At 47.5% G+C, this 25,665-nt stretch overlaps 3 protein-coding genes across 3 annotated transcripts; all 3 read right to left on the bottom strand.

The window, feature by feature from the left end:
• Positions 1–1,340: 1,340 nt before the first annotated feature.
• LOC149329644 (TNF receptor-associated factor 6-like) lies at positions 1,341–5,450 on the bottom strand. The gene is made up of 2 exons (XM_089560369.1): positions 4,734–5,450; positions 1,341–2,711 (listed from the first exon to the last, which is right to left on the bottom strand). Exons 1-2 carry the CDS (start codon positions 5,019–5,021, stop codon positions 1,590–1,592), a joined length of 1,410 nt encoding a protein of 469 aa, XP_089416495.1. The 5' UTR covers positions 5,022–5,450; the 3' UTR covers positions 1,341–1,589.
• A 163-nt stretch (positions 5,451–5,613) lies between these two features.
• On the bottom strand, positions 5,614–14,773 carry LOC149329643 (TNF receptor-associated factor 6-like). Its single transcript, XM_089560368.1, has 2 exons — positions 12,972–14,773; positions 5,614–9,170 (listed from the first exon to the last, which is right to left on the bottom strand). Exons 1-2 carry the CDS (start codon positions 13,260–13,262, stop codon positions 8,073–8,075), a joined length of 1,389 nt encoding a protein of 462 aa, XP_089416494.1. The 5' UTR covers positions 13,263–14,773; the 3' UTR covers positions 5,614–8,072.
• A 197-nt stretch (positions 14,774–14,970) lies between these two features.
• On the bottom strand, positions 14,971–20,103 carry LOC149329642 (TNF receptor-associated factor 5-like). The gene is made up of 2 exons (XM_089560367.1): positions 19,260–20,103; positions 14,971–16,984 (listed from the first exon to the last, which is right to left on the bottom strand). Exons 1-2 carry the CDS (start codon positions 19,542–19,544, stop codon positions 15,857–15,859), a joined length of 1,413 nt encoding a protein of 470 aa, XP_089416493.1. The 5' UTR covers positions 19,545–20,103; the 3' UTR covers positions 14,971–15,856.
• Positions 20,104–25,665: the final 5,562 nt, after the last annotated feature.

The following is a 25,665-nucleotide window of genomic DNA, read 5'->3' as shown; positions in this document are numbered from 1 at the left end:
GGGGAAAAATGTAAAAAGAACAGAGACGATTTTTTTTTTCGATGACGTCGCAGAGAGCGGCTGTCTTGGCCAATCGCGGTTATCTATTTCTCCCAGGCAGTCGGCGCCACGGCTGGACTGCAGTCTGCAGGAGGTGTGGCAGCGCGCGCTTTGTTTTATGTCGGTGCCGCGGTGCGCAAGGCAGGGAGAAAGCGCGGCAGCATTGTGCATGTTGGAAGCGTGGCTCATTTTTATCGTTATCGCGGATCGTTGTATGCTGTTGTATGGATGTTGTACGCGTTGTAGGGGACGCTGGACGACTTCTTTCAGCGGCAATAAATAGGTATGCCGATGTTAGCATTTTTTTTTCGTAGTCCGTATATAACGAAATAGCGGATATAGCGAAGTGATTTCCGATTCCCGCCGACTTCGTTATAACCGGGCTAGACTGTATCTCCTCTCTGCGAAGTATTATTGTTCATTTGAGTTATTACAAATACAGCAACTGCTGTTGTACGAAGTGCCTTCCACTCTTACCTGTTGGTTGATGCTCAGCCGCCTATTGTGTTTTTCATTGCTTATAATTTGTTGTAGTTTGCTCGACTGCCCGCACTATTACGTTTATTTTCTTGACTTTATTGTTGTATATTAAGCTTGATTTATACCAAAAAATTTCCTCAATAGAGTCATGACATTCGTTTCTCGTCCCCTGCCACTGCCGTCTGACAGAGTGTGAGAACTTCGTAAAGCGGATTGCCGCTTTTTCTTTTATATTTCATTTCAGTTATTACTAATACTGCAACTACCGTTTTACAAAGGGCCTTACACTATCACCTGCTGGTTGATGCATAGCTGCCTATTGCGTTTTTCATTGCTTATAATTTGTTGTAGTTTCCTCGACTGCCCGTACTATTATATTTATTTTCTTGATTGTATTGATTTATATTAAGCGTGATTTATATTAAAAAATCTTCTTAATATAATCATGAAATTGGTTTCTCGTTCCCTGCCACTGCCGTCTGACAGGGGGTGAGTACTTTGTCAAGAGTATTGCCGCTTTTTTTTCGCACGTCCTCCATCAAATTCTCTTCGATGGCAACAAACAAGCTTATTATTATAGCTTGCGCAGGAGAGGGCTAACTGGCATTAAGTGGGAAAGTTATTGTTCCCATAGTGGACGCATTTAGGATGAAGGAAGTTTTTCATAAAATTTCTTGTACAAGTACTGCTTCGGCATAGCAACTGCGCTGTTTGCGATCCGCTGTGCGCTCTCCTTGTTTGCTTGCGCAGTCTACATTCAGATTGTTAGAAGAGCATCCGGCAGCGGTGATCTTAGGAGCAAAAAAAAAAGGAAAAAACAATGACTAAGCACAAACTTTTATTTGGGACATTGCGTTCGTTGTCATCCAAATTGCTGAAAATATGAAAATCCAAGCATTGTATTAAACAGTTAGCGATACAAAACTTCCACAAACGGGGAGTTAGAGGTGAATAATTGCCAAAAAGCCTCATAAAAATTTTAGCAGTGTTAACTGCGTTGACGGTTACTGCTTATTAGAAATTATTTCCAAGAGCTTCAGTCCCTAAAAATATTTTTCTCCTTGTGCCAATTACGGAAGGAGCTCGAACATTACACGCATCTGATCATTTTCCACGTAGCCGTCTGTGATAAGTTCTTCGACGCTGATTGAATCATCAATATAGGCGACACCAGCGTTCCTGCATGCTGTTGGCCTTTGAAGGTACACACTAGAACGGTTACCGCTGACCCGAAGCACGCGTTCTTTCTCTTCTTTCGGATGCATCACGCCAAGCTTGATCCTGTGCTGGAATGGCCACTGCAGAACGTCGTCCATGGTGCCTTTATACAGGCGCAGCCACACACGCAGTTTTAAGCATTCGCCGTCTTTTGTGAGGGAAACGCCAGGCGTCAAGTGGTAGCCGCACAGGTATACCAGTTCACCCTCATACACAGCCCGGCCTTCCTGCATAGCGGCCTGCTGGAGTGACTTGACACCTTTTACAGAAAACACGCACAGCGCCTTGCCTAGTTCAGTGTTTCGCGGAATGCTTTTCATGTCGCCCTGTACGTTCTGAATAAACTCATTGTTTTCTTGTACTGCTGCTTTTACTGCTTCGATGGCGTTTGCACACACTGACAACTTTTCTACAGTCTTCTTCGCTGCATTGCCCACTTCATCCTTCACAATTTTCTCCATTTTTATGCTTTCAGAAAGACTAAGTGCATCAAGCTTTCCGATCAAGGCCCCTTTTAGCTCTTCGTTAGATGCGCTCACTTTAGACAAGATTCGTGCGCACCTGTCATCGCGTTCCGCAACTTCAGCCGTAGCTTCATTTTGTTGAGTTTCTTTGAAGCTATTTATCACTTGGGAAATCTCGTTCAGCCTGTCCCCGTGTGCGCTAATGTGAGAAACTATTTGCCCGAGACATGCCTTGACTTCTAATACCTCTTTTTCAAATGTGTTCTTCACAGAACAGTCAAAACATGCGGCATCCCTGCGTTCTAACTGCCCTTCGCCGTCGGATGCGGGGCCAGTTACCGGGTTGCAAAAGCCGTATTTCAGGTGCGGGATCACACTGCGACAGGGAACGGTGGCAGAGCACTTGGGACAACGAGCGGGGTGGTGTCCACAATCGCGCTGGAAATGTTGGGCGATTCGCGTAGCAGGACCAACATACTCGCAGCCTGTCCCTTGGTTCCAGCACTTGACCTGAAAAGATAAAGCAGCCCGTTACATTTAGAAGCCATCATATACAGGGTGTTCCACCTTATGTATTGCAGAAGTTCTAAATATTGGGTTTTTGAATTATAAGAGCGCTTTTTCGCCATAGCACTGTCAGCAGTGTAGTAAATCGGAATGCGGCTTAGATGTACTAACTAGCAGGCTTGTTAACTAATACTTAATAGTTAACTCTTTAACTATTACTGTATAAGACGTGTAGCTTGCCATAATTAGGGCCCAGTTTTCAGAATTTTGAAACTGTGGTTACCATCTACGATATGGCCGAACAAACTTTGCCTACATCGCGCCAAAATACATGCGGTTTTGAGAAGCTTGCACGCAAAGCAACCTCTCCAGTGCATGCAACTCGTCGAAATAGCTAAATTATGTTGTGGCACAGCGTTTAGCCTAACAGTATTTTCTAAATTTAGAAACTGATATGGACATTACTTACGGTTGGCCTTCACGGCTATCAATAATTAAGAAGCCTATGCAATAGTTAAAAAGTAATAGGCAATAGTTAAATATTCGGTAACCAGCCTGCTAACCGAACTCCGATGTACTGCACCACTGCCAACGCTATGCCGAAAAACGTGCTTCGCGTTGCTTGCAGCATAAACTTGCTAGTTAAATTAGAGTCTAGCTCGCGGCAGGGACTCGAACCGGCGACCTATGTTAGGTGTGTTAACACTCGATATTCGGTCGCTGCCTCAACGTCGGCTCATTTTTTTTTAAAGTTCACCTTGATCGAAATACGACGATGCCGTGATTGCAGGTAACTAGCAGAACGATGAGGTCGTCTTGTAAACATTACGCTGAGCACATGTGATCCACTCGTCCGGGATGGAGGCCCTTCAATATCAGAAGCAAATCTCCATCCAGTACAACAAACTGCGAGAAAATAAATGCTGCCATCGACTAGTCTATGCTCTTCATCTCATATCTTAGTCTTCAACGCAAAATTCAGCTTAACATCCTTTGTACACTGGCTAGTGCGTACCTTTACAGCCATAGGGTCACGCCTTTATGTCTTAACTGCCAAAAATACTACATAACCTTTCCGACTGCCTCTTAATGCACTTGAGCCATACCAGCGCTCAACTATTTTTCCAATGGCAGCCGCATCTCTAGCTTCACATTAGAAGCCTTTTTGGGCGCCTCAATTTCGTAAGTTGTCGCGACGCTGCGCTAGTCTTATGGAGCGACTCAAGAGCTAGCCTAGGATCAGCGGCACTTAAATCTGAATGCAATTGGTTGTGGTTCTTTAAGTTCGTCGGCGTTTCGTCGTAGGGCGCTACTAAGACGGTAATATCCTCCCGTGCCGAGAAGAAGCAGGTGCGAAGGCTAGTCGACGAGGGAGAGTCGGGATCGACAATTGAGGGCCTAGATCGTTGACTCAGCCGTATCTGGCTTGCTTAAAAAAAAAAAAATTGAGGAAGCGCTAGCTATGTAATCTCTAAAATATCCTTTCCCACCCCTTACTTGGTGGAGTGCTTGGCTATCCTGGGACCACCTGCAAGAACAGCTGGTCCTCGTGCGGGCGACCCGCTACCAATTTAGTGGTATACCAAATCTGTACAATAAGCTGTTTTCTCGCTCCCTCCTTGCTTTAAATAAGCAGAAGTGTTTTTCGCAGCGTCATTGGCAAAGGCAGCAGCAAAAGAAGCGGTGACGAGTGCAGAACGCAGGGATGGGGCATTTTTATTTAAATTTACCATTGAAATATCGTCGCCTTATGTGCCCTTAGCGTACCTTGCGCCCTGCCTTTTTCATTCGCTGCAGTTTCTCAAGTTTCTCATTCACTGCACGCGTTAAGTCACGGCAACTTTAAACTTCCGAGGGGCGTCTCATATAGAAACGCCCCTCGCCCACAGTATCTCATATCTCATATAGATGCCTATTTTATAGTGACACTACATTTTGCTCCGTCGGAACGTCGCCTGTGCACTCATCGCAGCTTTGGTTGTGCTGCAAGGAACTACTTCTAGTATACATTCCGTTCTCGCTCACCTCTCTCCTCAAGAGCTCTTCTGCACGGAACTCCCTCCAGTCGACGTCATCGTCCTGGCACTCGTAGCCGTCCAGCGGACAGACGTGCGAATCTCCTTCAGCGCACTGCTCGTAGCAGGGTCCGCACATTGTGTGTCCGCATGCAAGCAAGGCCGTCCTGGGGCGCACCAGTCCGCAAGCACTGCAAACTCTGTTCGGTGGAAGAGGCTTGAGGAAATGCAGGGGCCGCCCGTCCAGCTCGACGCAAAATCCAACAAGCTTGTACTCCATGGTTTGGGGAAGCGTCATTCAACGCCAACGCCCGCTCGCATTCACTATGAAGGACGACAGCCGCCCGTCAATGCGCGCTCTAATCTCCTCTATCGCCGGCCGTCAAGGCGACATTCGGGGAGATACCCGCTTCCTATCGGCAGTCGCATGGCTGAGCTCACGGCCTAGGAGCCAATAATCAGTTCAGCTGCGTCTTGTCGCTATTTGCTTTTAACTCCAGAGCGTCAGTCCCACCGTGTCGGGGGAAAAAAAAAAAACTCCGCCGTACGTGTTGGCGACCGTTTGCAGCATTGTTGGCCGGAGTGACCGGCCACTCCGGAACTGTAATGCCCACTTAAGTCACATGACCTTGTGGCGTCGTCACAACCGGCCCACCAGATTTTGAACAAGCTGACCATTGTGGCACGTGGGTGTTAAATGAATGGTGGTCGTGAGAGGTTGCGCGAGAAGAGTAACCTGTGTTTATAGGCGCCAAGTGCTGGGAAGTGGGGGGGGGGGGGGGGGAGAGGAGGGTTGGGAGGCTCCAGACCCCCCCCCCCTTTTGGATTCTGTAGGCTCTGTATCGGGCGGGACGAAAAAAAATGTCGAATTTCTAACCGACCTTTATGACGTCGAACGTTAGAAATCGTCGCAGCAAACTTCTTCCGGGCTCTCTTCATTTGCTGCACGCTCACGAGCTTGCTTAGGGGCATGCCCTGTTTTAAGGCGAAAGCCTTTAATGGCTCATACTGTCGTCTGTCGGTTACCAAAGCGCGTTACACGCGTTTAACTCTGAAACTAAAAAGATAGAAGGAAACCAATGGTTGGTTCAGATAGAATAGGAAAAATTGAACCTAGAAGCTAAGATTGATGACTGTAGATTAATGAGTTAATTAATTATAGGCAAAAATGTCGAAATTGCGTCGAAATAACGCAGATGTCGATATAGCCACGGGAACGGTGTGACATCACATACACCGTAAGTCGTCACGGCATAGTTAAACTTGTCACTGAATGGTCGGAAAAACGTCGAATTTGTGTCAAATTAGATGAAAAAATGTGTAATTAAGCGTAATTAACACTTATGATCCCCGAAAGATGTATACTCTGGGGATCGATATAGCCACGGTAACGGTGTGACGTCACATCCACCGGAAGTCGTCACGGCATAGTGTCCTCGGCTTTCGCGTCTCAACACTATAGTTGCCAAAGTGTCCTCGCAATTTTTGAAAGATCTGATATGAGCATAGAACCTTTGCCCTACCTGACGTCATTCCTGTGCGGCGCATATAGTTTCTTATTATTACCTAGAGGGAAGGCTGGCACCTCGTCTCTGGCAGTTTGCATGGAGCTTCCTTAAGACCACTTCAGCCACCATGGGCGCTCAAAGCATCATGGGGCGGTGAGCTATCGGCTGCAGAACCAAAACTTTTGGCCAAAAATAATGCAAAAGTAGACGCTGTTTGATAATAAAGAATGACCTAACATTCAACACCCTGTCTATAAACTGCAACAAATGAGCATAAAAAAGCGTAGATCCAAAAGTTTGCCTAAAATAAGAGGTGGCTTGCTTTTCAATTGGCCAAGTATTGCACACCGCAGAAACTAATATTTCGTGCTTAACAGGCGCACTTTTGAAAATAAATATGTAAAAAAATGTTGCTTAAACACTTTAGGAGGTTTTTTAATGGCATTTCGGAAAAGAGAAACCTTATATTGGCGTCGTGTGCTGTTGCGTTGTCGCAACTCTGGGTTTTGCGCACTACGTTCGCGCCGAATTCGTCTGCGCGCGGGGGGCGCTCCTTTTGACGGCTCTTCTCTGAAGCAGCACGTATGAACACACACACGGATAACACCGTTTTAGGAATGGAACATCTCAGTAAGGCCGCTCTGTTCCCGAAAAAATACATCTGTCCCGCACCAACTATCTCACCGGCCCATGATGCTTTGAGCGTCCATGGGGGTTGAAGTGCCGTGCCGCCATCTTTCCCTCTAGGTATTAGTAAGAAACGGCATGGCGTGACAAGCTTCGGTTGCAGATCCGATGAAATTGAGAAAAACTCGCTCGGGAAGCTCTTCTTTTCTCTCCAACAAAGTTTCTATGAGAGGTGTGTCTATTCGGAAACAATTTCCTCTGTTAGTTCAGCAGAGTGGCATTCGTCTGCGCAACAAGCTTGGTGCGTTTCGTGCCGATGGAATACTCCGTTTGTTTGAACACGTTATATTTTCCAGCGAACCTGGTCAAAATGAATGATCTTGGAATACAATAATTTGCTTTGTGAGCCGCGAGCTATGTAACTCATTGTTCCCAGCAGCCTACAAAGCAGAACAAAAGTAGAGAAATGTCTCGCTTCTAATGAAAATGAGTTGTTTGTACATTGTTACGTCGATATTAAAGAAGGTGAAGGCAGTGCTTTTCGCTGTTGCTTAGTCCTTTGTTGTCTAATTTGTGGCAATTATCTGTACACAGTGTTAAAAGTATAATAAAAAGATTAGATATAAATATACGGGTACGAGAGCCACACTCAGGGTGGTTTCAGTCTTCGGGATGAATTACTAGATGTTTCGTTTGCGAAACGTATGCGCAGACAACGAGGCGCCTTAAAGTAATCGAAGTAAATGAAGCATTGAATTAAGTAATTGAAGCATTTGTTTTGAAAGTTGCAGTAAAGTTCAAAAGCAATTGCAAGAAAAGAAAGAGACTACACAAATTCACAGTTGTCCCTTGACAGTAGTCTTTGGCATGGGCCTGACCATCGATCAGTCTTTGTCTCCATCAAGCCAATCAGTGAAGACGAATAAGCGGCTGTGAAGTGGGGGGGAGTTAAGAAACAATAAAAGATGTACCAAAGATAAACCGTCTTTAATCACGCTTGTGTAGCTTTCGCTGCATAAGCACTCGGGTAGGCAGAGAATAACTGCTGCAATTTTTTAATAAACCACAGTGAGTTACATATGTCTAGGTATAGTCCACAGGTCTGAGTTATTCCATTCCACCGCCCAAGCAATTAACAAAAATCTGTCGTCGAGTGTGAGGGGTCAGAGGTGTGAAGTCCCAAGTGGCTTCCACAGTCCCTGCTGAAGTACGATTCAAGGCAGCAGCTCCCACCTAATCTGAAGCTGGTCATTTTCTACGAATCCGTCTTTGATGAGATTTTTGAGGTTCAAAGACGGGTTGTAACAATAACCAGCTCGGTTACTGGACATTGTTGGCTTTTGATTAACTTCGCTGCACCGACTTGGTTTAACTTCCAGCGCACGCTCGGCGACTCCTTTCGGGTCAATGACGCTCAGCCTCATCTTATGCACGAACGGCCAAGGAACAAAGTCGTCCAAGTCACCTTTGTGCAGGGTGTATCTCCCCCGCAGTATCACAGATTCCCCGTCTTTTAGAAGGTACACTCCCGGAGATATGCAGTAGCCTCTAATGTACACCTGCTCGCTATCATAGACAGCCCAGGTTTTCTGCGTCGCAGTCTGCTGAAGCGATTTCAGTCCACTCACAACAAACTTGCATTGCGAGACTTGTAGCTCCTTCTGTCGGAGGACAATGGTCAACGTCTTTTGCACGCTTTCATTCATTTGCAGTTTGACCTCTTCAATGGCACCTGCAATTTCTGACAAGTCGTCTCTGGTTCCACTGAATTTATCGTTCAGAGTTTTTTCTAAACGTTCAATAGTCGTCGAGAAAGTGTTAATTGTGTCTCTGCTAGTGGCAAAACATTCTCTGAGCCCGTCATTGGACGCTCCCAATTCAAGTATGGTTTTCGTCAAGCTGTCGTGAATTTCTCTCGTTGAAACCCCTAGTTCCTGTCTCAGTGTCTGTTTGAGTGCGTTCATGCTGTGGGATATTTCGTTTAGTCTGTCCCCTTGAGCGCTGATATCGAGAGCCATCGGCCTCAGACACGCTGTGATTGCATCCGCTTGCTTTTCAAAGGCGGTTTTGAAAGAAGCCAAAAACGCTGTCTCTTCGACTTGACTCGGAGGAGCTTCGCATTCGGATGAGAGAGGCTTCGAAGTGTCGCAACAGGCTGACCTGAGATGCGCGCACACGTCTCTGCAGAGCACAGTGGCCGAACACTTGGCACATAACACTGAGTGGTGTTCACATTCCCGCAGATAATGCTGGACGATTCCTGAAGCTGCCGTAGAATACTGGCAGCCACTTGCTTGGTTCCAGCACTTGACCTGAAAAGCGAGAAGAGGTACCACTGGGAAAGGAGTCTTTGTACGCCGAGGTAATTACTTAAGACCTCCTCTCGGCGCATTGATTCACTCTGCAATTCGACAAAACCACTCGACCAGTAGCGGATGTGGACTGTCAGATCCCTAGGTTTTGCCTTTAAGTTAATTTAGAAATAAAACGGTAAAAGCTGAGAAATCTTTTGTGACATATGCGCTTTTCATTTGTGTTCGATATTCAATGTGTTTTGCGAAGCTTCCCCGGTATGTATAGTAACACAAAAAAAAAAAATCAGTTTTTTGAACAATGGGCGAGGTCAGAAATAATTGATCTAAACCTTCGTTTAACATTAGTAATAAGGATGGAACAAAAATTGCAGTTTGACGGACCAGATCGATCAAGGCAGCTTCTCTCTTCGCTTATGGTCTATGCGCGTGCCAACAAGTTGGATAAAGTGCGCTATTGTCCATGGAAAAAGATAACGCCCTGCCGCTGATAGCAGTGGCGACGCTGGCACTTTCTGGAGTACATACTTATGAAAGCGCTGCAGATAAAATTCATAGCTTGAGATTTAGATCAGCATGATAGAGAAGCATTACAAGTGCGACAGCACGTGCCGCTCGGTTGTGCACTTGTACGGGGTGAACAAAACGCTCGGCTCTGTGAAGTTTTACGAAGCCTGAAGTGGCAACGCGCCGGCATACCGCCGTGTATTTCGTCTCATCGGAACTTGCGAAACAGTGGACGCTAAGCGTTTTATGAAATTAAATGATTTAATTTACCCTCAGGGCTTACAAAAAGATTTAGACGAGAGTAGCAGTAATGCAAAAGATAGAACGACATTTTTCAGAAGCAAAAAACAATTTTTGAGGACAATTACGATATTCCCTAACGCGAAATTTGAGCTCAGCTCTGTGTTTTGATTTCTAGATGTATTGAAGCAAAGAATTTGATTGGTTTGGTTTATTGGCGTTTAAAGACCCAAAGCGACTCAGGCTCTGAGGGACGCCGTAGTGAAGGGCTCCGGAAATTTCGACCACCTGGGGTTCTTTAACGTGCACTGACATCGCACAGCACATGGGCCTCTAGAATTTCACCTCCATCGAAATTCAGCAGCCGCGACCAGGATCGAACCCGCGTCTTTCGGGTCAGCAGCCGAGCGCCGTAACCACTGAGCAACCGCGGCGGGGTCGAATGATTTGAGATATACGTCTGTGCTTGTGCAGTTACATAGTACTCTTTATTTTCCACGGATACTCTTTCTTCAAGTAACACTTTTCTCCACGTCTTTGATTGTCAAGAAGGTGGCTTTATGCTCGGAGAAATTAACGGACATATGCTCGCCCTGCTTCACCAATGTATGGTTCATAACCAGGCCGTTTATAGTAGGAAGACAACGTTGTGAGTGGTGTGGCCGACAAGGACAATGTATCGCGCGCAGCAGATTTCCCAGCACCGCCCGCCAACGGAGCAGAGCGTGGGGCGATGCGAAAAGGCAATGCGTGGACGGCGCGCGGCGTGCACCACTCCGGCGCCATCTATGAGCGATGCGGTACTTCCGTCCACTAGGCACAACCGGACTCGAGAGGAGCGCGCTTGATCTTTTCCCCTCACCCTGCTCCTCTCGCGCTTGGTTACACCGACGGCGACGGCGTCGCGGCTTGATCCTCGAAAGGGCGTATAAGAGCTACGCCCTAAAAAGGTCTCTTATTTAAAAACAGGAAGTACATTCCAATATAGGCGGTAGATGGGACGGAACAAGATCAGTGCATATAAAGTAAATTGCGTTTGCACCGCCGTATCTGGAAGTAAAAGACGGTCAAATTTAATAGCCTGAACACCAGGTGAAAGCAAGGAAAAGGAGAGACTCGAAAATTTTTAGGATGTTAGAAAGTGCAATACGAAAGCGATAGTGTCGGAGATCTTTAATCGTGGAAAATAGTTTCAACGGAAACTACATCACAGGACCGGCAAAAAATTGACCCGCACAGCGGATAAAATATATACGCATGTATGGAATCATACCTCGAACTTCCAGGCCACATTGCTTCACAGCTTATTAGACTTCTTTAAACCCAGTGACAGCGTCTCATAGTCCAAAGAATTCCGCATTTACTAAGGTCCAACCATTAAGTATAGCGTCTCTGGGACAGTCAAAATGAGTGAAGCCTTTGTCATAATTTCTAAGGCCAGTAGCTCAGCCTCAGGGCCTTGCAGTGCGGCTCAGATAGCATCTGCAGTCGCTCGATATCCTGATCGAGTGCTGAAGACAGAATAGCAGATTGGAGAGAGTGGCACTAGGACAGGTCATCCGGGAGATCGAGATGTCTAGATCCATAACCTACCATCTTTTCATTATCCAAACAGCTGTTCTATTCACACGATCGACGCTTTGAACTAGCGGCGAAGAAAGCGACGCGTTGATTTCTGCACCTATATGGAGCCTGTGATTTTAGAAGAGCACGTAAAGAAGCCAAGGTACTTAGGAGTTAAGAGTTTAAGCTGTTATGCCGACCTTGTTGCTTGAGGGACGCTTTCAGGTCGTTCTGTATTTCCTTGGTCGCAAAAATAAATGTGAAAAAGCTTGATTGTTTCCTGTGGCCTAGGCGGAAGTAACGATAATAAAAAAAAACTATGACGGTCGATTTGCGTAGCTAAGCTAAATGAGAATTGGGTAAGCTGGCAGTTCGGTTTTCATTTCGCCTCCGGTGACCAGATCCAGTGTGCACGGATGGGAGTTGTTCGGATAGCGATAAAGGGTTAATGTCCACATATGCAGAACTGGTTTGGTTTGGTTTATGGGGTTTAACATCCCAAAGCGACTAAGGCTATGAGAGACGCCGTAGTGGAGGGCTCCGCAAATTTCGACCACCTGGGGTTCTTTAACGTGCACTGACATCGCACAGTACACGGGCCTCTAGAATTTCTCCTCCAAAGAAATTCTAGCTGCCGCGGCCGGGATCGAACCCGCGTCTTTTGGGTCAGCAGCCGAGCACCATAGCCGCTGAGCCACCGCGGCGGCACATATGCAGAACTGGTCGTTGTCCCTACTCATAGACCCCTGGGATTCCTCATATAATTCCTGGCGCAATGCGCCACTGGGCAATCGACGGGAATTGGGTTGCTTGGATTCGGTTGCGATCCATGTTGCTCTTCCCGAACAGCCTTTCAAGTTTAATTGAGCAGCCACCTGACACGGTGCGCAGGTAAGCATTCTGCCACAAATCCGGCTTTGTCCGAACCCGACCGCGGTGGCCGCATTTCGATGAAGGCGAAACGCAATAGGCGCCCGTGTGCTGTGCGATGTCAGTGCACGTTAAAGCTACCCAGGTGGTCGAAAGTATTCCGGGGACCTCCACTACGGCACCTCTTTATTCTTTCACGCCCTCCTTTATTCCTTCCTTTACGACGTGGTGCGGGTGTTCACCGAGATATGTGAGACCCTTACTGCGCCACTTCCTTTTCTGAAAACCAATTTTTAATTTTCTATTTCAAACAGGAAAACACGCAACGGCTAAATGCGGAGAATGTACACTATCAGTGCGGTACAGTGTACCTCTTTTTCCAGCTGTCCCCTCACCTCTTTCATTTCATTTCTACACCCTGCCTGCTATCTTCTTATTTCCGCTGCCCCAGCTCAGGTGCTTCCCGTAGCGATGGCAGATGCCGGGGCTATCAAAAGTCTTTACCTTCTTTTTATTATATGTTTAATAAAACCACTACTACTACTACACTATAGTAGCAAGCGCACTAAAACAGAGAAATCCGAGCGCATTCTTTTGGATTACTGTTTCGCTCTCACCCACCTCTCTTCTCAGTAGCTCCTCATCAGGGAAGTCTTTGAGATCGACGTCTCCCTTCTCGTATCCGTTGCCGTCGAGCGGACACACGTGCGACACACCATCCAGGTCTTGCTGCTCGTAGCAACACTCGCACAGCACGTGCATGCAGGGCAGCAGAGCGGTTGTCTTGCGAACCAATCCGCAGGCACTGCATACTCGGTTTGCTGGAATAGGCTTCAGGAAGATCAGGGGCCTCCAGTCCAGTTCTGGCGAGAACCCGACCAGCGTGTACTGCCGCCCACTTGAGGGAGGCATCGTTACTCTCCTGTGCTCGCTGTGCAGACTGATTGATGAGCTGCTTTTTCTTCCCCCGTAAAGCGCTATCTATCTTGCCCGCGGCGGTCGCCAAGACGATAACCGCGACTGAATCTGCTGCCTCTCATGCAGACTGGCGGACAGTGTACGGGGAAAGAATATCACGTGCCCAAATGATCTGTCCTGTACGCTTGAAGACGCACCGAAACAAGGTATACGGGGTGTTCCAGCTTTCTAGCAATGGTGTTTAAAAAAGGTGTTCAACATTTTGGAACAAAAATGTTGAAAATCGGAAATTTGTAAGACACTTTATATAACTATTCATGGCAATAGTCCATTCTTGTGCGATTTAGCGAAATACGTCTTTTGCAGTGTTTCCATCCATCGCATCGAACTGTGAAGCCTGCCAAAGAAAACCAGTGGGGAACGCTTTTGACGAGAACCTGTGCAAAAACTCCTTTCGAAATGCTGTGTGGATACCAGCCAGAAATCCACACCACCGTCCTTAAAAGAATAGTGAGCAGCCAGGACGCAAACTGGGAAGACTCCGAGGGGTTGCGAACCCGTGTTCGAGAGCGCATTATTGCCGAACCGAAGAAATAAAATTCAGGGGAGCCCTTTGAGGATCTGAAGTGCGCAGAGGCGACGGCCTTTAACCGCACCTGCGCATCCGCAGTGTGCGTGTTGAGTGGGTTTGCACGTTTACTGGACGCCATTAACTAAGTAACTAATTGCCATGAACTATTTAACCAATTATCACAAACTAACTAACAATTATTAATTAATTAACGAATTATTATTAACTACTGCCCATACATCTACTACTACACCATTAACTATCATTACTTGCTTTTCAAGCAACAATTAACGATTCTTACTATCATACTGAGGATTGACAGGTGCCGTGGACGCACGGACGGACACGCTGGCGAGTCAGGAGCCATAAAAGTTTGGTTTGGTTCATGGGGTTTAACATCCCAAAGCGGCTCAGGCTATGAGGGACGCCGTAGTGAAGGGCTCCGGAAATTTTGAGCACCTGGGGCTCTTTAATGTGCACTGACATCGCACAGTACACGGGTCTCTAGAATTTCGCCAGCATCGCAATTCGACCGCCGGCGGCCGGGATCGAACTCGCGACTTTCGGGACAGCAGCCGAGTGCCATAAGCACTCAGTCACCGCGGAGGCTTGAGACTATAAAAGACTTTCGCATTAAAATTAAGGCAGTGTACGATCGCCAACGCTACCCTGCTAGCCTCTACAACGTCGCCGACGTTGTTTTCCCGACCAGGGCTACTGAACTGACTGGAAAACTCGCAACAGCCCAGCAAAAGTACAGGGGACGTTTGGTGGTTACTAGTGTTCTGCCCACCGGCACTTGCCGAGTGACAGAGCTCGACCAGTCAGAGCATGCTCGTTGGGCAACTACGACCCACGTGTCGGAGTTAAAGGGGTGGATGTCGACAAAACACCAAGTCCGGTTAGACAACGAAGATATCACTAGCGAAGAGGCAGAGACTGTGAGTGAAGCAAACAGTGGCAGAAGAGCGTTTGGAGCCACGCTTCAAACGCTCTTCATAGGTGCCAAGCGGTCGGCCGTGACACCATGGTAATAGGTCATCGTTAGTGGTTAAAGGGGGTGGGGGGTCATTTGAAGGATGAATGCCGCTTCACTCTTGAGTTGTATCCGACTATATAGTAAATATAAAGACCGATTCTGGCCACGTGTATATAATTAGTTTCCTCGCCATGTGGAAAACGCGTTACCGCTGAACCTTCGCTGAATGGGATGTGCTCCCGTTGCTCACGCCATTCCAATGTTTAGAAGGGCAGCCACCAACTTGCTTTGCTTGATTAAGTTCCAGCGGTTAGATAAAAAAACAGCGGCTATCTCGGAGAGAGAGAGAAAAAACAGCTACACAAGCTTCTGTGAAACTACTTTTATTCTTGAGGCACTGGCCCACAATTCTGAAAAGTTCACAATGAATGACTTTAGAACGAGAGCTCTACACCTAGGGGTACAACTTTCGATTTCGATGTGGATGAGAGAATGACCTTCAATGCCTCATAAGGTCAAACCGAACCTAACAACTTGGTGGTATGGCCCAAGCTATGGTGATGTGACCACGTGATTGTGGCTACTACTTTTGGGTACCTGGCCTTGACCTTTTATCTGATACTTGATTTGTTACAGTGGGTGCCCCATAGACAATGACCGTCGATGCCTCACAAGGTCAAACTGAACTTGAATGGGTGGTGCTATGGCCCAAGGTGTGGCAGTATGTCCAGATGATCATATGACTGACCATTGGGCTCCTGGGCTTGACCTTGAAATTTGATTTGAGACGGCGGAGACCATTTTTAACAGAGCTTTCGGTCGTATAACTTGGCTCGAGCCATGCTGATCCCAAACTATTTTTTTTAATCATACACCGGTGATAGAGGCCTTATCAGAAAGGGTAAATTTACCCGATTGATCGCCAAAAGGCCTGCGAAGTTTTCGGCACTGTCAACAAAAAGGCTGATTCCACTGCTGATGCTTGCTGGAAGGAACTTCCACTCCATTATAAATGAAAGCTTTGTAATCTGGCACTGATCATGGAAGGACCTCACACATTGCACGCAGTTGATTATTTTCCACGTAGCCGTCGTTGATGAGCTCTTCGACTTTGAACGACTGCGCATTTGTCCACACAAATGAGTTGCGGCATGCTGTGGGCTTTTTAAAAGATATGCCTGAAGGATCTCCTTTTGCCTGAAACACGAGGTCTGCTCCGCTTTCATAGGAATGCATCAAGAAAAGCCTGATCATGTTGTCAAATGGCCACTGCACAAGATCGTCCATGTTGCCCTTATACAGGCGAAAACACGCGTGCAGTTCTAGAGATTCACCGTGTTTCTTAAGGCGAACTCCAGGGGACAAGTTGTAGCCACGCAGGTAGACGGGCTCGCTCTCATATAAAACATCGCCTACCTTCAACGCGGCCTCCTTGAGTGTCTTAAAATCCTTTATAAAAAACACACAGAGCGCCTTGCTTAGTTCGGTGTTTCGTACAATGCTTTTGACATGATCCAGTGTCTTCAAACTAGACTGAATATTTTCTTGCGCTGCAGCTTTTGCTGCTTCGATTGCAGTGGCGTTCTCTGACATGTGTTTTTGAGTTTGGCTCGCTGCTTTAGCGATTTCATCCTTCAGAGTTTTCTCTAATTTGTTTATATTTTCGGAAAGATTCGTTGTAGAAGACCTCGAGGCCAAAACCGATTTCAGTTCCTCGTTAGATGCGTCCATTTTAGACATGATTTGTGTGAAACTGTCAACGAGTTTCCCAACTTCTGTCTTAACCTCCTGTCGCTGATTTTCCCTAGCGTTGTTTATCGCGTGGGAGATCTCGTTCAGCCTGTCACCGTGTGCACTAATGTGAGAAACCATTTGCCCGAGAAACTCCTTCACTTCCCCCGCCTGTTTTTCAAATGTTTCCTTCAGAGAACATTCAAAAGCAGCGGCGTTCCAGGAATCTGAATGTCCTTCGCCGTCCGATGTAGCAGGCTTTGCCGACTTGCAGTAGCAGTTTTTCAGGTGCGGGATCACACTGCGACAGGGAACGGTGGCAGAGCACTTGGGACAGCAAACAGAGTGGTGTCCACAATCGCGCTGGAAATGTTGGGCGATCCGCGAAGCAGGAGCCACATACTCGCAGCCAGCTGCGTCGTTCCAGCACATCACCTGCAATGATAAGGCGCGCATAAGGTAGGACTGAGATAACAGCGATGTCTGCGACGGAGTAAAGAGCGAACATCTGTCGTTTAGTAGTGCAGAACGCAGTTCTACCTTGCTTTCGGCCGTGTATTCCGATCGCGACAGTACAAGAAAACTAATAGTTAATCTTTACAGTTTCAAGCTGTGATATCGCTGGTCAATTTTGTCTCATTCCAACTTTAGACATGAGGTTGGTAGTGCGGAATTGAGGCAAAGAAAACGTATCCCGCAGAATTTTTGCGGAGCCAGAAACAAAATGTCATTATTTAAACCCGATAGCATTAGATCGAATCTTCGGTGAAGACCCGGGGATAGCAGAATTCCTGGCCCCAACGAAATTCTTCTTTGGTTCACAACAAAATTTCGCATTTGTCTACAGGGTCTAGCATGGGTAATTACCAAGTTTAGGGCATTTAATATCTATATTTAGTGACTGCATATATAATACAAAGCAAGCATCACGACGGCCCATTGTTTCCAAGCTTTTCTCTCGTGACGGCCGATGCGTGCGCATGGAGGCAACCGAAAATATGCGCCAAACTGCAGCCATGGGTGCGGCAATATGAATGGCAGAACGCTGCGTAACGCTACAACGCGTTAAGCACAACACTTGTGTAGCGCAAAATGACATAGCTTCTGTGTTATGCCTTCAGCATGCCGATACCACTGTCGGCCAAGCGAGAACACGAAAGTGCAGAGCTTATCGTTTAGATAAGGATTGCTAAATGACAAGAAACTTCGGTGGATGCTAATGTAGCCGCTGGTTGTGCTTGGGTGGATGCTGTGTTATTACAAATTTACTAGAACTTGGGGGATTCCCCTAAATATTAACTCAAGATCACTATCTTTTGCAGATAAGCTATGTGCACGCGCACTAAACTTTCTATAATTTAGTTATTTGCAATCTACATATGGCTTAAAGACCCAGCAAAAGGGCCAGTTGTTCAGCTCTTGATTCGAATTGTCGCGTTTATTCAAAATTCTCTTATCTATTGTTCATTAATAAAAGCTGTGGTCTTAATATGGCATCTCATCTATTTCGCGATAAATCTGGCGCTAAGATTAAACGGCATTGCTACTTTAGGCGACTTTTAACTTGAGACCTGGCTAATCTTGTAATCAGCCCAAAGGCAGCCCCGGGACGGAGGTTAAGCTTCTTCCAAGTTTTATGTCAAAGGCTGCAGTCGTTGGCAATAATATACCTCCCGCATAAACGGCCAGACGTTTAGCTCAGGCAGCCCGTGTACGCCTCACATGGAAAATTAGAGATCACTGCGGGGACCCGCATTGGGGGAATGAGAAAGCACTGAGGCCTCGTTCGCACTCGTCGCCTCTCTTTGCCTCCATAATTTTCTTTGTTTCTCAGTTTAACTTCTTAATTACCGTATTTATCCTAACCTTTAATTAAAAATACATTTATTTACTCTGATTATACCTTCTTTTATCGCATTCAACCATTTTGGTTTTTCAAATTTGGCGCCGTGGTTGCTATCCCGTCCACTTACTATATACCCGTCCAGCGTATTCAACCGTCCGTTGGTTTTTGCTGATAATTAACCAATTCATCTATGCCAACTTGACTTTTTGCAGTAATTATCGCTGATCAAACACATTTCATTGCATTTCAAACTTTATTTTCGTTCCTTTGCCCACTTTTGCACTATAATTCCGTCCACGGCTGTTTCCCGTCCACTTACTATATCGACGTCCGCACTATGTGGGTGTTTTTCCGGCATTTCTGGCATTAATTTATTGCCTAATAAAATAATTATTAACTAATTAATTTAACTAATCATGCTATCAACATTTTCTTGCGCAGCATCATCACACCTTCCTCTTTCAATTAGAACCACTAGTCTGATGCTACTTCTTCTGAGAACGTCACAACGGCCGCGGACACGTCTTGCGGACACGTTTTGCGGACACGTTTTGCGGACACGTTTTGCCGACACGTTTTGCCGACACGTTTTGCCGACACGTTTTGCCGACACGTTTTGCCTACACGTTTTGCCGACACGTTTTGCCGACACGTTTTGCCGACACGTTTTTCCGACACGTTTTTCCGACACGTTTTGCCGACACGTTTTGCCGACACGTTTTGCCGACACGTTTTGCCGACACGTTTTGCCGACACGTTTTGGTGCTACGACCCCGCCGACAGAGGCTAGGAATGCTTTGACAATAATAGAACTCCCGAATAATGACAGCGCAATAATATCGCTCAATAAAGATTCTCGCTCACCTCTCTCTTCAGGAGCTCTTCTGCGCGGAACTCCCTCCAGTCGACGTCATCGTCCTGGAACTCGTAGCCGTCCAGCGGACATACGTGTAGGCCTTCTTCAGCGCACTGCCCGTAGCACGAGTCGCACAGCGTGTGGGAGCATGGAAGCAACGCCGTCTTGGGGCGCACCAATCCGCAAGCACCACAAACTCTGTTCTGTGGAAGAGGCCTGAGAAAGTGCAGGGGCCTCCAGTCCAGCTCTGAGGAAAATCCGACCAACGTGTACTGCGTGCTTTCAGGAGGCATCTTATGGCACGCACGATCGCTTCACTTCGAACCGCGTGTACTGCAGCATACGCCCCTTGAAAGGGCTCACTTATCGCATGCATTCCTGGCCCGTTGCCAAGGCGACAATCGCTGAGATAACCGCCGCCTATCTGTCTTCCCATGGCGGGGCGCGTGGAGACCTGGCAGCAAGTAATCCCTCCTGCTGCGCCTGCCGACGCTTTGAACTGCATATTTCAGAACCGTTACCTCGCAGACTGAAAGCTTCGTTGAAAACTTTGTGTTAAAGATATGATGATTTCGCGCAAATGACGTCTCCCCCCCTGTCCTCCCAAGGTGTCGTCACTTCGCAACTCAACTAGGCTCCCATTGTTTCCGAGTGTAGGACCCGTCGGCTCGTTCCGAGAAAAGTTCGGCAGCGCCCATTACTCACCTCGAGGGAGAGTGGTGTCGGTGTGCGTCGGTTTGATTTCTGTGTGAGGGTTGGCGCGCGGAGGGGACGATGCCTTCGTCAAGGTCGGCGATAGACACTCAACGATCCCAGAGAAGCGATCCATTCTTTTTCGACGCTCTCCGGGCAGTGCTTTCTTTCTTAGTGTAGTTGTTAATAAATTCTATTTCGTTGTTTTTAAAAACATATTTCGGTCTCTCTCATGCATTGAAAAACGAACACAGTTTGATGCAGGCGGATGATACATGCACTGCTTCTTCGCCTTGTGTCTTAAAATTCACTCAAACTCCAGCAGCAGCTCTGGGAGAGCCTTGACATAAATGCCAGAACGCTGTATTGGGAAAAGTGACGGTACAAATCGGTAGCGTTTGAAGCTGCATTATTTCTTTGCTGCGTAGGCAGGTTTTCTTTCGCATTAACTTCGCTGCTGTAGTCGGTTGCGTCTAAGTTATATCATCAGCTACGTACCGCACCTTCAAAGTGCAGCCTCTGCTTCCTCCTGCTTTCTCTCGATCGTCACATGGCTGAGCGCTGGTGGCCTAGGAGCAACTAATCAGTTGAGCTACGTCGTGCTGTTGTTTTGTTTTTAATTAAGGACAACATCCTTGGGTAGGGAAAGGCTAGTTCTAGCATATTGGTGCTCTGTGAACTGTGATGCGCGTAATAAAACACGAATGATCGGTTTCATCCTGAATTTACACCTAGATTCGTGTTATGTGAAAATTTTCCGATGTTTGTTTAAACAGGGAACAAATAGCTAATCCTACTAACTTGGGCAGTAATTTCTTTGTGTCAGTGACTGCATAATATTTCGCCTCGTATTTTCTTTTTTTTGTATACTCAGCGCGCTACAAATATAGGTTGTAATATAGGTACAAGCCAGTGGCGTAGGAAGAAATTTTGTCCAGGGGGGGGGGGGGGGGGGGGGGGGGGAGGCTCATGTTGCAGCGCGGCCTCCTCATAGAATTTGTGGAGAGATCAAACGCAATAATAATAACTGCATTGCCATTGACAATGACATTGCGTACTAGTTAACGCTACGCACTGTCTAGACAAGTGAAATATGTATTTTTTATTTTTAAATAAAAGAATGTATTCGTGTGTTTAAAAATCGTGGCAGATATAACTGATACCAATGCTTCCATGTTCTTGCGTATTTAATAAGTAAAGAACATATTGTCACGGACGCCTGTAGAACGTTCTATCCCTGGCAGAACAGTACCTGGCGAGCACACTGGGCAGAGCGCTTGTTGTTTGTAGGCGTTCGCGGAGCTTTTCGAAGGCGTCCTGCTGTTCCTGTGCCCAGACGAAAGGCTGATCGTCTTTTGTCAGCCGTGTGAGAGGCTCAGCCAGCCTGGAGAAGTCTTGCACGAAGCGTCTGTAATATGCGCAGAGGCCAAGAAACCGGCGCACAGCTCGCTTATCAGTGGGAGTCGGAAACGCAGCTACAGCGGCCGTCTTGTCGGGGTCGGGCTGACGTCCTCAGGTGTCACAACATGGCCCAAAAACTTCATCCGTTGGTACGCGAAGTGGCATTTTTCGGGCTTTAGAGATAGACCGGCTGATCGGATTGCCGTCAAAACTGCACTCAAGCGTTTGAGATGTTCTTCTTAGGTCGCAGCGAAAATAACCACATCATCAAGATAGACGAGACACGACTGCCATTTGAGGCCAACCAGGACAGTGTCCATCATTCTTTGAAAGGTGGCAGGAGCGGTACACAGGCCAAAGGGGAGCACCTTGAACTCGTACAAACCGTCGGGGGTTATGAACGCGGTCTTTTCACGGTCACGTTCATCGACTTCGATCTGCCAGTACCCACTGCGTAGATCAAGAGAGGAAAAATATCGGGCATGATGCAGGTGATCGAACGAGTCATCAATTCGGGGCAATGGATGAACGTCCTTTTTAGTAATCTTGTTGAGGCGACGATAGTCGACGCAGATTCGGAGAGTGCCATCCATCTTGGCGACCAGCACAACGGGCGAAGCCCACGGGCTTGTTGACGGCTGGATAACCTCGTAGCGGAGCATTTCCTCAACCTGCCTCCGAATCACCTCCCGTTCTTTCGCAGACACTCGATAGGGGTGGTGTTGTATAGGCCTCTGGCCTTCATCCACCACAATGCGGTGTTTAGCGACCGATGTTTGCCGAACTTTAGAAGTGGTCGCAAAGCAGTCACGAAAAGAGTCGAGGATCATGTGGAGGCGGTGTTTCTGATCGGCGGTTAGGTCGGGATTCACGTCAGTCATAACGGGGGCGCCAGACGTGGATGCATGGGTATCGTTGAGGGACAAGGCGCAGTGGGAGACTGAGTCACTAATTTAATTGAAATAGGCTATGGCGGTTGCTTGCGGCAAGTGGCGGTATTCGGGGCTAAAGTTGGTAACAAAAAGCTGCGTTCGCAGTCCGCGGAGGGAAGTAACACCCCGCGCAACGCAGACTTGTTGACTCAGCAGTAACGACAGGTTACCTTCCGCAACCCCGTGAGGCGTGCGTGGGTTAGAGCATTCCACCGTAATAAACAAACTGGAGCGTGGTGGTAGCGTGACATTGTCATCACACACGCGAAAAACAGGCCTGTCGGGCTCGCTGCTGTCGGCTATGGCACACTGAGGTGAGAATGTCACGACAAGTTCGCGGAGGTTGATTATCGAACCGTGTTCCCGAAAAAAATCAAACCCGAGGATGAGGTCCTTCGAGCAATGAGCCAACACAGCGAAGCAGGCACTGAAGGTGACACCACGAATCTCCATTCTAGCGGTGCAGACGCCAAGCGGTGTCACCAGATGGCTTCCAGCTGTCCGGGTGTGCGTTCCAGGCCAAGGTGTCAGTACTTTCCTCAGGACAAGCGCCAGACCACGACTCATGACGGAGAAATCGGCGACGGTATCTACGAGAGCAGTCACGCGGCGGCCATCAACGATGACCGGGATTTCAGCCGAAGCTTGGTCACCTTCAGAAAAACGCTGTGTGGGGGAGGACGGACTAGGGGTTCGTTCTCGCGGTCGGGTTGGGGCGTCAAGCGGAGGCGTATCTGTTCGTCGAAAAGTCGTCGAACTTAAGGGTCGTTCAGATTGTCCAATTGAGTCGTCAAGCGAAGGCGTCTCTGGGCGTCGAAAGGTCGTCGCGGCGTGGGGTCGGAGGTCGGGTCGCATGCTAACGTCGGTGAGCGGAGGGGATGTTCGTCATTATGTCCGGTGACGGCGGCCCTACCTCCGGGGGTCGCCGTCCTCAGTTTTCCCGGCGTGGGCTGGAGGACTGCCGGACGTAGGACTGGCGGGCTGGTGAAGAAAACCGTCGAGGCGACGGTGACCTGGACTGACGTTGGGCAGTGGGTGCAGGTGGGACGTTGGCCGCTAGGTACTGATCGATCTCGCGGGGTCGTTCACCATAGCGTGGCAGGGGTGCGTCTGGCGAAAAGCCGCGCAGGCCAATCCGGCGGTACGGGCAGTGACGACGGATGTGGCCTGCTTCGCCGCAGTGGAAGCACAGGGGCCTGTTGTTCGGCGTTCGCCACATGTTTGCCTTCGTGACGGGTGGGCGGTCGTCTGGCAGCGCTGTCGTATGCGGGAATCGGTGGGACGGCGCGGTAGGGGCAGGAGAGTAGAACGCCGGCGGTGGTGGCGCAGGACTTCGCAATGCCTTCGCAGGACTTCGCAATCACTAGAGGCCGGATTTTTAGGCACTAAAAAGCGCGTTTTAGGCGCCATAAATAGGCGGCTAAAATTGCATTTTAGGCACCTAACGGAGAAAAATAGGCACTATAAACTTTATCAAAAGTGCACACAGTTCCGAACTTCAGCGCGCAATATCTGCCGTAAAATAAAAAGAAAACACACCAGGAATGATTTGGGACCTTAAGCAAGGTGCGAACATTTGAAGGCGCTTTTTTAAGGCTGTCGCGCAAAAGGGACGGTTACCGACCCTTTTAAAACACTTTGATATACCTCGAAACAAACAATTCGCTTGTCGTGTACAAAAGTAGAAACAATGAACACCTTAACAGGAGGCCATAAATTTGGAAATTGATAGAAACATTGTCAATTCAAAGCACCTGACAAGTGAGTTCAGTCTTCGCTCACAAGGGAATTGAACTTATTTATTGCAGGCATACACGATGCTTCAACATTAATAAATATGTTGTCATTTGTGCAAAAAGTGTTTTATAGTTTGTGGCTTCACGTGTCTGGAGCCACGCGACTATCAAATGGTGCTTGCCATTAGAACGGTCTGGAAGCCATAAATACGAGATGCTAGAAAATGTTACACACAGCGCTGCTTGATGCGGAATATGCCGAAAAGAATCATAGTTCTGCACGGGCCTACGTACATCCACGAGTATCCATGGGAAAATAAACATCATCCATCTAGAAATCACTGTTAAAGCTATCGAAGCAGAAGCAGACAAGCACCATCTGGGGCACAAGGAGCGAAAAAAGGCAGGTTATCCAGGTGGAAATTTTAATGAGTTAAACTGTTTCCAGCAGGTTTATGGAACATTTTACAGTTGGTTTCAATTGGAACCAACTGGGAATTATTTGGACGAACCTATAGCTTACTCCGTATACTTTCCGAAATGTGGTGCCATCTGGCCAACTACCACTTTAACAGCCAAAGTCATTTCATTTCATTTCATTTATTTGTCCCTTAAAGGCCCGAAGGCATTACATAAGGGGGGGCGTACATACAGGTTGGAGGGTAGTGGCAGAGAACACAAAAAAAAGAAAGGGGGAAAAATACACGGGGTACAAAAAGAGTACAATAATATACAAACTAAAAGCAAGAAATAAACATACAAAAACAAAACAAGGAACAGTTGGCACTTCGGTGTCGCAGTATGAATATGTTTATGAGAAGTGATTAGCCAGTTTCTCGCGGAAAAGGCAGCGATCGAAAAGCTGCCACGATAAAATGGCAGAAAATAGGAAAAAGGTTGCTTCAATAGTTTCGGCTGACGTGGTTGGTATTGTGTACACAGCCGGCGTAGGTGCAGTGTTCACCACTGCCAACTGACGAGGTCATCTAATGCTGCCACGTGTGTGTTCTACTCAAAACCGAAATGGATTCGAAAGCAAACAGAATCTGAAAGCAAAACCACAGCGTATTTCAGGCCCCTTTTCTGTAAAATAGAGCATTTTTAGACACCGACGTCGGAAATAGGCATTTATAGGCACTGACACCCAAAATAGGCATTTATAGGCACTATAAAAAGAGTATTAAACATATTGTCAACACCTAATTCGTGCTCGTATGTAAAAATGGTGCGCCTACGAAGCGTTAAAAAAAATAGGCATTTGCCTAAAATCCGGTCTCTAGTCATCACAGAGGGTGCTGGCGGTTGGGGAGGTGGAATGGGCTGCACCGAGCGGCGTATCTCGTCACGCACAGCATCCGAGATGGCGGTGACGCTAGGAGGCTGCTCCATAGAGCGAAGCTTCTGCAGCTCTTCGCGAACGATGCTCCTGATGAGCTCTCGGAGGGAGGTGTTCTCATCCCCGGGCCTCGGCATGTGGCACTCCACAGCAGTGATATTTGATGTACGGCCGTAGTGCGCAAACCGCTGTTGCAGGGTGCGCTCCATGCCTGCCGCTTCCTTTGCAAAATCGGCGACTGTAGCCGGGGGATCGCTCATGAGCACAGCGAACAATTGCTCCTTCACTCCCCGCATCAAGTGGCGCATCTTCTTGG

The sequence above is a fragment of the Amblyomma mixtum genome, chromosome 9 (genome assembly GCF_055824585.1).
Source record: "Amblyomma mixtum isolate Tamu chromosome 9, ASM5582458v1, whole genome shotgun sequence".
Taxonomy (NCBI): Eukaryota; Metazoa; Arthropoda; class Arachnida; order Ixodida; family Ixodidae; genus Amblyomma; species Amblyomma mixtum.
This window is presented reverse-complemented; position numbering and strand designations above follow the sequence as displayed.

Excerpts from the sequence above, each read along its gene's own strand:
- LOC149329644 (XM_089560369.1), bottom strand. The coding sequence starts at position 5,021 with ATGACGCTTCCCCAAACCATGGAGTACAAGCTTGTTGGATTTTGCGTC. Across the intron at positions 2,712-4,733 it reads AAGAGCTCTTGAGGAGAGAG|GTCAAGTGCTGGAACCAAGG; the intron begins GTGAGCGAGAAC and ends TTATCTTTTCAG.
- LOC149329643 (XM_089560368.1), bottom strand. The coding sequence starts at position 13,262 with ATGCCTCCCTCAAGTGGGCGGCAGTACACGCTGGTCGGGTTCTCGCCA. Across the intron at positions 9,171-12,971 it reads AGGAGCTACTGAGAAGAGAG|GTCAAGTGCTGGAACCAAGC; the intron begins GTGGGTGAGAGC and ends CTCGCTTTTCAG.
- LOC149329642 (XM_089560367.1), bottom strand. The coding sequence starts at position 19,544 with ATGCCTCCTGAAAGCACGCAGTACACGTTGGTCGGATTTTCCTCAGAG. Across the intron at positions 16,985-19,259 it reads AAGAGCTCCTGAAGAGAGAG|GTGATGTGCTGGAACGACGC; the intron begins GTGAGCGAGAAT and ends TTATCATTGCAG.